General features: G+C 41.5%; 1 protein-coding gene across 3 annotated transcripts in view; it reads right to left on the bottom strand.

Moving 5' to 3' along the window:
- Window positions 1–196: 196 nt before the first annotated feature.
- The window catches only part of ZNF410 (zinc finger protein 410), a 45736-nt gene continuing 32050 nt past the window's right edge, over window positions 197–13882 (bottom strand). Inside the window, exons 8-12 of one of the 3 annotated variants that reach the window (XM_003128661.5) lie at window positions 13710–13799; window positions 10904–11029; window positions 9237–9377; window positions 7703–7830; window positions 197–967 (exon numbers count right to left, since the gene is read on the bottom strand). In XM_003128661.5, the coding sequence (XP_003128709.1) occupies window positions 929–967; window positions 7703–7830; window positions 9237–9377; window positions 10904–11029; window positions 13710–13799 (524 nt within the window). In that variant the 3' untranslated portion in view covers window positions 197–928. Of the gene's footprint in view, window positions 968–7702; window positions 7831–8749; window positions 8955–9236; window positions 9580–10712; window positions 11030–13709; window positions 13800–13882 lie in introns of those variants that run through there. The other 2 variants (XR_014811116.1, XM_084969761.1) reach the window with 2 other exon arrangements.

Here is a 13882-nt window from a genome sequence, read left to right as displayed (position 1 = left end):
CCAATAACTACCATCTGGGTTTGCCAGCTGGAGATGAAGATGCTCATGTCATGTTCCCCAAGACTCCTGAGCTCAGTGTTACTGCATAGACTCCTAAGGGTAAATCAGTGCCCTCCCTACCTTAAAGGGAAAGACTGAACTATTTTCTTAATCTCCTAAGAAAACAAATTTTGTTTAAAACAAGGAGCCAAATAACTGACTGGCTGTTTTGTTTATTTAAAGGAAAACAACTGAATCTCTGAATCATGTGATTTTTAACTTAAAAAAAAAAAAAAAAAAAACAACCTCTTAACATGCTACTATATGTTCCATAAACAAAGAAAGCAAAGTGGCCAAGTAGAGGCATAGAGGACAAGACAGTACCTCAACCTGGGCCAAGCAGAGATTCAAGTAATTTATTTTCTTTGCAGCCCAGTGGGGAAAGAGTCTCTTACTCAGGTTGCTAAAGGGAGAATGTCACTCCCTTCTCCAAAGCAACAAGGCATCTTGAAAGCGCAACTTCTTGGTGAAGTTTTACAGTCGGTGGCAGGATTTAGTTCACTCGTGTGAAAAGAAGCTCAACCTGGGATAAAAACTCTTCAAAGGAAAACCTCCCTTCCACAGTCACACTGGGAAACTTCAGCCAACACGTACTCAAATTCACTTTTGGGAGAAGTCTATCCCAAACTTTTGCAGTGGGAAGAGAGGTAGGGACAGTTACCCAGCCCACATTCCCTGCTTTCTTCCTTGTCTGAATCAGATGGCAGTTGAAGAGACACTCTCCTACACTGAACTTCTAGGCCAGGAAAGATGAACAGAGGCAAAAGCAGGGTCTTGTCCTTCACTGATTCATTTTGGTTCTGGCAAATTGTGAGCCAAAGCATCCTGTTCCCACTGTCTGCACTCTGGGATCAGACAGAGCTGCTCTTCCAGGAGTAGGCACTCATTCTCATGTCTGTCTTTCAGTTAAATCTCCTTGGTTTAGTAACTGTAAGAGAGTAAAAACAAAGATGAATAGTTACTACTGAGTAACAGGAAAAATAATTCACACTAAGTGAAAGGTTTACAATGGGGGGGTGGGGAATGCACTGCATGGGTGTGTCAAGGACATCTAGTTCCAAAGCAAGAGACATGCATCGACTGACAGATCTCATTTATATACTGGCCTTGGGATGGCACTATGGCCATGTGATGATGCTGGGACTTCCACTACGGCAAACTATAATTGCCATAGTGACTGAGCCAAAACTATGATTGAGCCAAACTATGATCTGTGTCATCACATATTCACTAGTCAGTAATGGTGGACTCTATAAGCACAGGGAAGTCAGAGTTGGTAGAAGCAAAAATCTTGTATCAGTCAGCTGGCCAAAGTATAGGCTGAAGGCTCAAGTTGATGTAAAAAGGATGGAGTTCTACATGGAGCTAGAACCTACTCAACCAGGGATTTCCTGGGCTTAAAATACATCTCCTGTGATGAAGGAAGACTGAGTCTCCAAACAGGGTGGCAGCTACTGTGGACATTCTACTCTATACTGAAGGTTCCTGTTGAAAGGTGGTTTTATATAATAATTTACTGGGTCCCCCCCCCCTTTTTTTTTGTCTTTTTGCCTTTTCTAGGGCTGCTCCTATGGCATATGGAGGTTCCCAGGCTAGGGGTCCAATTGGAGCTGTAGCCCGCCAGCCTAGGCCAGAGCCACAGCAATGTGGGATCCGAGCCACGTCGGCAATCTACATCACAGCTCACGGCAACGCCAGATCCTTAACCCACTGAGCAAGGCCAGGGATCGAACCCACAACCTCAAGGTTCCTAGTCGGATTCGTTAACCACTGTGCCACGATGGGAACTCCTGTGTTCCATTTTACTATGAAAAGAAAATGGGAATAATACAGTGAAAACAATAAAAACTGTGTCATTTGTTAAAATCTAATAAGGAGTTCCTGTTGTGGCTCTGTGGAAACGAATCTGACTAGTATCCATGAGGACACAGGTTCGATCCCTAGCCTTGCTCAGATTAAGGATCCGATGTTGCCATGAGCTGTGGGGTAGGTCACAGATGCAGCTCAGATTTGGAGTTGCTGTGGCTCTGGCATAGGCCAGTGGCCACAGCTCTGATATGACTCCTAGCCTGGGAACCTCCATGTGCTTCGGGTGTGAAAAGACCAAAAGAAAAAAAAAAAAAAAAAAAATCTAACCAGACAAACTCCTGATCTGGAAATGTATTTATTTGGTGATCTTAATTTAGACTAAGGTAAATTATATAGTATAATTTAATGGTATGGAAACTAAAGAAATTTAAACAAAATTTGAGGAAAAAATTACATCTTGGAAAAACCACAGATTTCATTTGATGCTGTGTGACAGAGATTAAGAATGGCTTGGTTTTTTGGGGGTTTGGGGGTTGGCCATGCCCATGGCATGTGGAAGTTCCTGGGTCAGGGACCCAGCTGCTGCAGTGACAATGCTAGATCCTTAACCCACCACACCACAAAAGAACTCCAAGAATGGTATGCTTTTAATTTAGACCAAGATCCAGATGTTTACACTCAAATTTAGCAATGGCACTTTATGGGAAATGTAAGAATTTGTCATTTCTGTTTTCCTCCTTGTTTTATTTGGGAAATATTCGAAGACAGAGTCACAGCTAGCTGGCAATCACTTACACTGGTTCTTGAGTTCAAGAATGTGAACTATGTGAACAAGGTGGCTCTGGAACCCATCTGGGTTCCATAACTTCATAACTTTAGTTCACAACAGGTACAAAAGCCCTGGGGTCTCAGCTGGGCCTACGCAAAAGTCCTCCGTCTGATTCTCAGAAGGCCTGGCTACACTGAGGGAAACCTGAATTGTCCAATCTGAAACATGCAAATGAGAGTTAACATGTTGTTCTTCATATATTTTCCATGACAATTTCTGTTTACTTAATTTGGTTGTTCTCTGACACTCTTGATAAATTATTTTTATTTTTAGATCGTATTTACAGGATTCCAATTAGAAGGGCATCAGGAGTTCCCGCTATGGCACAACGGGATCAATGGTGTCTCTGCAGTGGCAGGGACGGGGGTCTGATCTCCTGCCCAGCTCAGTGGGTTAAGGATCTGGCATTGCCACAAGTGTGGCATAGGTCACAGCTCTGACCTGGTTGCAGGATTTGCTTCCTGGCCTGAGAACTACATACGTCACAAGGCGGCCAAAAAAAAAAGTGCATGGGTAGATTCTTACAGGTCTCATCTACAATGCATGGTGATCTTTAAAAAAAAAAAAAACAATTTGGAATGGCCAATACTGTTTTAAGGGTTGCTATCCTTTTTTCCTTCTTTGGCATCTGAGGACCCCTAAGGAGTCAATACTCCTCATTTAATGGAGGAATGGTCAATTAGTACTCAGACCCTGAATGAGGAAGAGGATGAAGCCTTGAGCCTTCAGGGGCTTAGAGTTTGAGAAACAATGAAGGTACTGGAGGATGTGATAAGGCTACCTTACGAAGGAAAAGTGGGGCATGAGCAGTGGGAATGCCTTGATGAAAGGAAAATGATAACGGTAACAGTAAAGGAAACACAAAAAGTAGTGTGGCTCAAAGTTGTATTTGTAAATACACAAGGATCCACGAGGAAAGAGTGATAATGCGGGGTTTTCAGCTACATCGAAGGGCAGCACGTTCCTCTTGATGGTATTAATATTTTTCTATTAAGTGTCTGAGGCTTCCATTATGAAACCAGGTACTCAGGGCCTATAGGCCCTTTGTGTTCTCCCGAAGTGAAGGCCAAGTTTTCCTTTGTTTTTTAAGGCAGCTTGTGTTACTGTCTGCCTGGGGCTGTGAATGGGCATCGAATAGACAAGAACACACTGAAACCAATTCTAAGTTCAAGAGAACAAATGCGCTATTACTGGACTTTATGCATAACAAATCTGATCATGTCACATCCCATTTAAAACCATGCAGTGGCTCCCTAGTGTCCCCAGGATAAAAATCATGTCCTATAAGGTCCTTCCAGCTTGTTTCTCCTGCTCTCATTTTCCCATTCTATACCCATCTCTCCATTCCCTGTCCATCACACTCAACCCTTCGTGGCTCCAGAGTTGGGCATGCTCCTCTCACCTTCTGCCTTTGTACACATTCCTACCTTTACAACTATTAAATTTTGTCCAAGCCCTCCCATTTCTCCAGCAAGATAACTGCTACTCGTCCCTCAGTCCCAACTTCAACTCTAAAACTTATTTCCTGCTTTCTCTAAGACTATCACTACTACCCTATACAAAAATCGCCAGTTTACTGATCTGTTGCCCTTCCCATTCTAAACTCTATGTACAGCACAACTCCCAGGGCACCCTCTACATAGCTCTAAAAGGCAGAGGTCTGAACTCTGACAATAAGCTCTTTGAGGCAGAGACTGTATTTTGTTTACAACTGCATTAACTAGTACACAGCACAGTGCCTTGCACAAAACAGGTACATAGTATTTGCTGAATGAATTAAATTTTTATACATCTGACATTTATTTGGAGGAACATGGAGCTTCAACAAAAAACTGTATTTAGCAGTATGGGAGAGAAAAACATTTCTTTCTTTCTTTTTTTTTTTTTCTCTTTTTGGCCTTACCAAGCCCCAGCAACGCTGGGTCCTTAACCCTTAACTGGGGAACTCACTCCAAGGTTTCAAATATTAAAAAAGAAAATGTGTTGGGCATTTGTTTGTCAAGTTAATAATTTATACTAGGTACAAAGAGAAGGGGGTGATTTTCCTGAACTATTTCAGAGCAACCCAACAGTTAATGAAAAGTTATTTCTTTTGTAGAAGAATCATAGTTAATAAAAACAGAAGGAAAGAGAATTAGGCTACCACTATTTTGCAAGGAGATCTAATGAAAAAGCAGATCTAGCCCATGATCGGTAACGGCTGCCAAAACTTTTACAGAATCCAATCTTGAGATCAGTAAGAGGGGAACAACCAAATACCATGTGTCTCCTGATGCGACGTAGTAGGAAGCAAGAGATATTCTTCTATGAGATATTCTTGCCAAGGGGAAAAAACAAACAGAAATATAATCAAGCTTCTAAATTTCAGAAAATTAACCAAATTTTAGTAAATCTGTGGATAGAGAAATGGGTCAAACAACAAAAGGAGTTGGCCCAAACCAGAATGTTGGAAATTCTACAGGAAAAATAACCCAGTTCCTTAAACAGATAGCCATACTGAAGAAGAGGGGGAGGACTATTAGAGATGAACAGAATTATCAACCAAATGCAATGTAGAGGCCTTGTTTGAATCCTAATTCAAACCAACCAACCATAGAGATATTTTTGAGAAAAAAATTTAAAAGGCTAAGTATTAGAGGATATCAATAAATTATTGATAGTTTTGTTGGGTGTCATAGAGATTTTATACTTTTTTGTGTGTGTGCCTTTTTTACAGCCACACCTGAGGTTCCCAGACTAGGGGTTAAATAGAAGCTGTAGCTGCCAGCCTACATCACAGCCACAGCAATACCAGATCCAAGCCTCGTCTGAGACCTATACCACAGCTCACGGCAACACCAGATCCTTAACCCACTGAGCAAGGCCAGAGATCAATCTGCATCCTCATGGATGCTAGTCGGGTTTGTTACTACTGAGCCATGATAGGAACTCCAAGATTTTATACTTTTGAAAAAATCTTTACCTGTTAGAGGTATATACTGAAAATATTTACAGATAAAATGTCTGTGATTTGATTTACAACACTCCAGTGCAAACAAAGCATCAACAAACAGAAGAAGGGAAGAGATGAGAATAGCAGAAAGTTAACTGTTGAAAATGGGTGATAGTACATGCGTTCATTACACTATTTTCTTTTCTTTTTTCTTTTTTTTTTTTTTTGTCTTTTTTCTTTTCTAGGGCTGCACCCTCGGCATATAGGAGGTTCCCAGGCTAGGGGTCAAATCAGAGCTGTAGCTGCTAGCCTACACCACAGCCACAGCAACACAGGATCCAAGCCACATCTGCAACCTACACCACAGCTCATGGCAATGCCAGATCCTTAACCCACTGAGTGAGGCCAGGGATGGACCGCAATCTCATAGTTCCCGATCGGATTTGTTAACCACTGCGCCACGGAGGGAACTCCTACGCTATTTTCTTTCTCACTATATATACTCTTTGAAAACTTCCATAATAAAAAAATTTAGTAGATAAGTGAAGAGGGGAAAAAATAAAGGAAAAAGCAGTTATAAAATGGTTACCAGGAGCAGATGACTTAGGAAAGAACCAATGATACCAAACAGCAAAAACTTTCTTTCTTTCTTTTTTTTTTTTGCTATTTCTTGGGCCGCTTCTGTGGCATATGGAGATTCCCAGGCTAGGGATCTAATCGGAGCCGTAGCCACCAGCCTACGCCAGAGCCACAGCAACACGGGATCCGAGCTGCGTCTGCAACCTACACCACAGTTCACGGCAAACACCGGATCCTTAACCCACTGAGCAAGGGCAGGGACTGAACCCGCAACCTCATGGTTCCTAGTCGGATTCGTTAACCACTGCGCCACGATGGGAACTCCGCAAAAACTTTCAATATCATATAAGTAAAACTGGAGTTCCCTGGTGACTAAGCAGGTTAAGGATCTGACCATTGGCATTGCTGTGTGTGGCTTGGGTCACTGCTGTGGCACAGGTTCAATCCCTCGCCTGAGAACTTCCACAGGCCCCAGGCATGGACAAAAAAATAATGATATAAGCAAAACTGAGATGATGGGTCACAATGATGAATAGAAGGAAAGATCCTGGTAGAAAATTAACATGCACACCCGAAGCCTTGTAATCCTGGGTATCCTCAGAAATATCACAGAAAACTTGAGAATATTCAATACAGTATGCTGAGTCACTTGAATGCTATAATAGCTGATTCTGGCCTAAAGGTTTTAATGAAAGGAAAAGGGAAAAGATGAGAGAGCACCGTGAAAGATACTATAACACTGAAGGGATCCAGGCTGTACAGGTTTTGGCATAAACTTATGCATATGAAATGAGCTCACGATGAGGTCATCCACCTCCATGACACAAGACCAATAAAATATCCTAAGATTCTAAAAGCCCAACTGGTTTTCACTCTGTTTTCTGGGTCAGAGCCAAAAACATAGAGTTAGGAGTGCTTAGAATCAACCTAAAGCCCTCTTTGACTTAGATGGTATTATTCAACAGGCAAATGAACACATTCCTATATGCCCAATTGGTTCAGCCTGGCGTGGCCTAGGCAACTGACCCTACTAATGAATGATCATTGTTTTTAATGATTTAAGGACCATTTGTCCTAGAATGTTATTTATGAAATAAAAGCAGCATCAGCATTCTTTTCTGGTGCATCGTATTAAGGGATCTGGCGCTGGGCCGCTGCTGTGGCACGGGTTTGATCCCTGGCCCAGGAACTTCCACATGCTTTGGGCATGGCCAAAAAATTAAAAAATTAAGAAAGAAAAAAAAAAAGGCAGCATCCTTTTCACAAGTGAGGCAGAGAACAGGAGGCGTCAATCTCATTTAGGGCATGTGTATAAAGGAAATTAGGACTGAGAGTCCCAGCTGCGACTGACCCTCTCCCAACTCAGGAGACCCTAAGACTCAGGATCCTTTCGAAGCTGGACCCAAACACATCTTAAGGGAAGATATTCTAGTCAAAGTTTCCAGGAAAGGATCCCCAATCATTTGCCAAATTAATCTCCACAGAAACAAAGTAAGGGCAAGAGACAGTTTTACCTCCTGTGGATTCACGGCAGTTAAGACAGAAACCTCATATGACTGCCTCCCTGACTGCATGGTCACCAAATGATGTGTCACATCAGGCACTGAAGACAGGGGACGTGGGGATCCTTCAGCAAGCACCTCTGAAATGGCAGAAAAATGTTTCAGTGCAAACTGAATCCACAGATACACTTACCTTCATTATCAAGTCAGTAAGAACTCTAAAAACTATTTCCCCCAAAACTGAATCTCATGGTCCTGTATTTCTTACAAATTAATTTCTGTCTGATAAATGCTACTAGTGAACTTGGAAAGTATTACAAAAGGGAGATGGGAAGAAAAGGCAAGAAATCTCAATGCAACAGTTGACCATTTTTCAATATACAAATTTAGAGTAATACTAAATTTAATCCAGTACTACTAGCTGGATTAAAATTTCATATAAAACAGGTCAAAAGCTTCTTAGGCAGGCAAATCAGGGAAGCAGAGCCAACCTTTAAGGCAGTTAGCAATGATATAAATAGCGCAATATGTGCAGGTCAGGAACTTAAGTTCCTACTCATTGTCCCATCCTCCCTTGAAGCTTTCTTCCTTAAGGCTGGCCAAGTAGCTCCATGCAATTTCTGTGCCTCCTGCTTCATTTATCAACTGAATCATTCATGCAACAGAAGAAGCTTACTGTGGAAGCACACTCTGGGCCTAGCAGTTACACAGACAATGTCTTTATACCCAAAACTGACCGAGTGAGATATGAGTAATGAAAACAGGGTCTCAGACTGATTAAATGTCATCAGCAGGATCACCACAAAAATCTTCTGGGAATAGTTTACACACAAAAGCACTTAGCTCTCAAATAAATTAAAGAGTATCTTCTAGGGGCTTTCTAGCTTATACCACATCACTTGACGTTTGCTTATACACTATCTTCTTGTCACTCAATGTTGTTTCCCATGTGTAAGTTTTGACTTCTCAACTAGATTTTGAGGTCCCTGTCTTCTACTTTTATCTTTCCCATGGTGCCAGGCACACAGTAGGCACTGAATAAATGCATGCTGACCTCACCTGTTAAGTTTTTCAGAGAAGAGGGACTGGCCTGTGTAACTTGGGTGAAATTTCTATACCAGAGAGGAGCAACTGTTTCCTAGAGAGCCCTTTCTTTTCTCCAGAAGATATGGCTTTTGAAGGTATGGAGAAATTGCTTTAATTCTCCTCTGTAAAACCTGGTTATGTTCTGTTTAAATGTTTTAAAAGTTAAGTTCTTCCATAACTGCAATAGGAAAGATAGAAATAGTTGGGCTAGAATGCTAGGAGATTATGGATAATTTTCTTCTTAAAAATTTTTTTGTTACATTATCTTTTCAATGAAAAAATTTTTTTTTTACAGATCCATTGTCTACCCCAGAGACAAAGAACACAAATGCTATTGAATCATACCATTTCCACTCAGAGGAAATGAAATTAGCTAAAATCTCCAATTCAGCGACAACCCCATTCCTTAGTCCCTAGCTGCAGGCATTTTCCCCAAATAAAGGAGAGTTGAAAGTCTTACCATCATCAACTCCTAGGATAGAATTGGTATTTGGAAGGTCCAAGGGCTCTCCACCAAGGCTGGGCTGAGAATTCATAGACACCAAGTTTTTACTGGTTACTGAAGCCTCTTCAAGCAAATTACTGCCCATTAGTGGCTCAGCTGCACAGAGAATAGGATGTGAAAGACATACAGCAGTCAAGGCTGTGCCTGGTCCCCATTTTCCTTCACAGGAAGCTGGACTTTTCTTTTAGAACTAGAAGTTAATCTGTACCTTGAAAGCCATCTCCTATTTCACTTACTTTGGGAAAGCAAAAATACACCTAGGGAGTTCCCGTTGTGGCACAGTGGTTAACGAATCCGACTAGGAACCATGAGGTTGCGGGTTCGGTCCCTGCCCTTGCTCAGTGGGTTAAGGATCCGGTGTTTGCCGTGAGCTGTGGTGTAGGTTGCAGACGCGGCTCGGATCCCGCATTGCTGTGGCTCTGGCGTAGGCCAGGGGCTACAGCTCCAATTTGACCCCTAGCCTGGGAACCTCCATATGCCGCGGGAGCGGCCCAAAGGAATAGCAGGAAGACAAAAAAATTAATTAATTAATTTAAAAAAAATACACCTAGATGCCTCATGGATAAATGTCCTTGTTCATGACCAGCATATGGATAATTAATATATGAAATGGTATTCCAAGTACTCAGAAAGGAGTACTTGGAATAAGACAACCAATTAAGGAAAGATATGGAAATGAATAATAAAAATCTATTTTCAAACTTAAGTTAGGGTAAACGAGGAGTCACAACAGAAAAGTAAAAAAATACTTGGCGTTCCCACTGTGGCACAACGGGTTGGGAATCCAACTGCTGCAGGCTGGGTTGCTGCAGAGGCCCAGATCTGATTCCTGGCCCAGTGCAGTGTGTCAAAGGATCTGGTGTTGCCACAGCTGAGGCTTGGATTTAATTCCTGGCCTGGGAACGTCCATATCCTGCAGGTGTAGTCATACAAAAAAAAAAACCACACAAAAGAAAAACTCTTGTTATATAGAAATCTTGATCATAGTGATACTCAAATCCTGGTTCATGGGTTAGCAGAGTTACTATCAAACTCATTAGCGGAACTTTTAAAATTGCAGATGCTGTGATTTCATTTTCCAAAACCTCATTTATCAGGTTGTTTTGTAGGCTGGGGGGGGGGGGGGGTGGACAAGCGATACAAAATAGGCTTTATTTTTTATTTCTTTTTTTTTTTTTTTTTGGCCTTTTTGTCTTTTGTTGTCTTTTTAGGGCCGCACCCATGGCATATGGAGGTTCCTAGGCTGGGGGTCTAATCAGAGCTATAGCTGCCGGCCTATGCTACAGCCACAGCAACTCGGGATCCGACCCAAGTCTGCAACCTACACCACAGTTCACGGCAACGCCAGATCCTTAACCCACTGAGCAAGGCCAGGGATTTAACCCGCAACCTCATGGTTCCTAGTCAGATTCATTTCCATTGTGCCACCACAGGAATTCCCAAAATATGTTTAAAAGCTTGCGAATGATTTTACTGTACAGCTACACTGCAAACCACTAGTCCATCAAATGAGACCAGCCTCTCTACCCAAAGCAGAATCAGAAAATTTCCATATCAGACACTCCAGTTATTTGGCTTGTTGAACCCCCCAAATAAAACCCTCCACTATACCCTCTTCTTACCAGTTTGTTCTTGCTCTTGACTCCCAGCTGCTCCCATCTGCAAGTGATGCTTTCTCATGTGCACATTCCTGCTCCCACTTTGAGAGAAGGTCTTCCCACAGACTTGACACTGATGTGGCTTCTCTCCTGAAACACAGACCAGGTTAAGACAAGGGTGCCAAAATGACAGGGTATGTTTCTGACAGCAGGAGAATGGACTCAAGCCCTAGATGGAGAAGCCCTTAGGATGTTAAAGTAAACATTAAGAGGCTGCTCCTTCTCCCATTCCGCATCTTCCCCCAGCCTCTCAACCTTCCGTGTGTGAGAGAAGGCTGGCAGAATACACCAGGAGGGCTTAGCATGCTCACTGCTCCCAGTTTCTGGTACTTTCCAGACCCGCTTACTACTGCTTTCACCAAACGACTTCTCAGGTAGAAGATCACACAGAATATTTACTTCCCTTTTCCAGATAGTCTTTCATGGATCTCTAGAACATGTACTATCCTCAAGGATTCCAATACAGGATTGATTCATCCTAAGCCTTTATCCCATTTCCTGCCACAACTCTCAGTCTTCAGCATTTGCACTAGTGGTTCTTCTACACAGTGATCTAAACTATTCCCAACGTCCTCAAGGCTGAAACCCTCAATCTCTACTCCACCTACCCAGACAACTACACTTGGAGCACAGTCAAAAACTTATGCCTACAGGGGACTAGTAGGTAGCAAAATTAAGTGAAATGGCCAGAAAATTTCCAGTAGAGGCAGGAAGCTGGTCAATGATTGCCTGGATCTGGGGGTGGGAGCAAGAACTGACAGCAAAGGGGTTGAAAGGAACTTTTGGTGTGATACGAGTGGTTCTAAAACTGGATTGTGGTGATGACTGCACATTGCTATATATTTTCTGAAAATCACTGATGCGTATATTTACAATGGTTGAGTTTTAAGGTATAAGCATTATATGTTCAAAAGCCGTTAAAAAATAATTCTAATGGATTGAAATACAATGATTATACAGGAACACATGAATTCAAAATAATACTAATGAGAGAGAAAAAGCAGTGAAAATGATACTACTGGAAGTAACCAGAGCACCAATTATTATTCTGAAAACTCACAATTAAAAGAATTACACATTTTTCCTGCCTTTTGTGTGCAAGTTACTAAATAGGCCCAGTTGATAGAGACCAATTACACAGAATTCCAGCTAATGAATGTGTATGAATAACAGAATTAGAAAAATAACCATTTTACAACCCTAATGAAATAAATTCAGACCACTCAGACACCAGAGATAAAACCATATGGCAAAAGACTGCTAGCGAATGTTACAATTCGGGGATCAGGGTGTTATCATCTGAACTGATCAGTTTTGACAACGAAGCACTGTGTGCCTCCTGATGTGATGCAAAATGAAACACAACCGCCTATACAATAACACATCCTTGCCCAAATCTTTGAACCTTTGAAGCTTTTAGGTCTTACTTCTACTTATAAGGAAATATAAAGGAACAAGTTAAATGACATAAAAGGAAGCAAACCAACAAATCCAGAACGTGGGATGAACTATATGACTGACTTTGTTGTGCAATAAGTTTATAGCATGAAAAACAAACAAAAAAAAGCACATGAAGACAAATCTGTTTTTTTTCTTTGCTTTTTAGGGCTACATGTGAGGCATATGGAGGTTCCCAGGCTAGGGATGGAATCAGAGCTGCAGCTGCCAGCCACAGCCACAGCAATGCCAGATCCAAGCTGTGTCTGCAACCTACACCACAGTTCACAGCAATGCCGGATCCTTAACCCGCTGAGCAAGGCCAGGGATCTAACCAACATCTTCATGGATACTAGTTGGGTTTGTTTGTAACCCGCTGAGCCACAATAGGAACTCCACAGACAGATCTAGATTGAAGAAGACTTACTAATCAAGTGCAACAATTGGATCTTGTTGAATTGTGATTTAAATAAATCCACTTTAAAAGACATTTTTGAGACAAGTGGAAAAAAATTAAACACGAACTGGGTCTGAGATAAAACCAAGGAGTTATTATTAATTTTGATAGGTATGATAACAGCATTACCGTTATATGAAAAAGTATTTTTTCTCTACTTTTATGTATTTAACAAAATTTTATATAATAGATAAAAATAAATAAATGACAACACTCTAACCAAGCAAAACACATGTGGAAGTCCACATCTCATCCACTGGTATCAGTGTGCTACCTCTGCTTAGAATTTGTCATTGTATTAAAAAAAAACTGCTCTGCCTCTAGGATCTCAGTTCTGAAATTCACAGCCCTAACTGACTGTATCTCTCCAACCCCCTTGCTCCCACTGAATTGCTTTGCTGTCTTGATCATGAATAACTTCCAGTTCCTTCTCGCCACTCCTCCCATTCTGGCTTCCTTTTGCTTCCCTTGGCTAGCCATTTGAACAATTACCTGATTCCATTCTAGAATCTCTCTCTACTTTGAGTTCACCTCTGCCTTGGCTAATCTCTGCTCTGAATAACTTCCATGGACCGTATCTGATGTAACTTACAAAGCATCCAGTGTAGTGCCAAATAAATTCGCTGATCTCAGAAAAAGGTCTCTACTAGAAAGTAGCTCAATGGCTCAGTTAAAATAACAGGCTTTTTTTCCCTTAATTATATGACCCTTTGAATGCAAGTATTAAGGGCCTTTATTGTTGATTCTGTCATGATGAGGAAGAAAATTTGTGGTCAATGTTTCTTTTTATATTTTTTTATACCACACTTCCATAATCTTTTATCCTTTTGGCTCTCCTCCTTCCCTGCCATCTATGAATGGCACAGGTTCTAGTACCTGAGTGAACCACCAAATGCTTTCGAAGACTAGAATACTCAGCAAAGGAACGGCCACATCCTTGGGCTTCACAGAGGAAAGGCTTCTCTCCTAGAGACAGAAAATGAGATAAAGACTCAATCTTCTGATGCATTGACTACCAATCTCTTTTCTTATCAATCTTTTCCTGCTTC

The sequence above is a fragment of the Sus scrofa genome, chromosome 7 (genome assembly GCF_054392235.1).
Source record: "Sus scrofa isolate SSC_HxYL_T2T_F1_AM1 chromosome 7, Sscrofa_HxYL_maternal_Yorkshire_Landrace_v2.0, whole genome shotgun sequence".
Classification (NCBI taxonomy): domain Eukaryota; kingdom Metazoa; phylum Chordata; class Mammalia; order Artiodactyla; family Suidae; genus Sus; species Sus scrofa.
The sequence above is the reverse complement of the archived record's forward strand: the minus strand, read 5'-3'. Positions and strand labels throughout refer to the sequence as shown.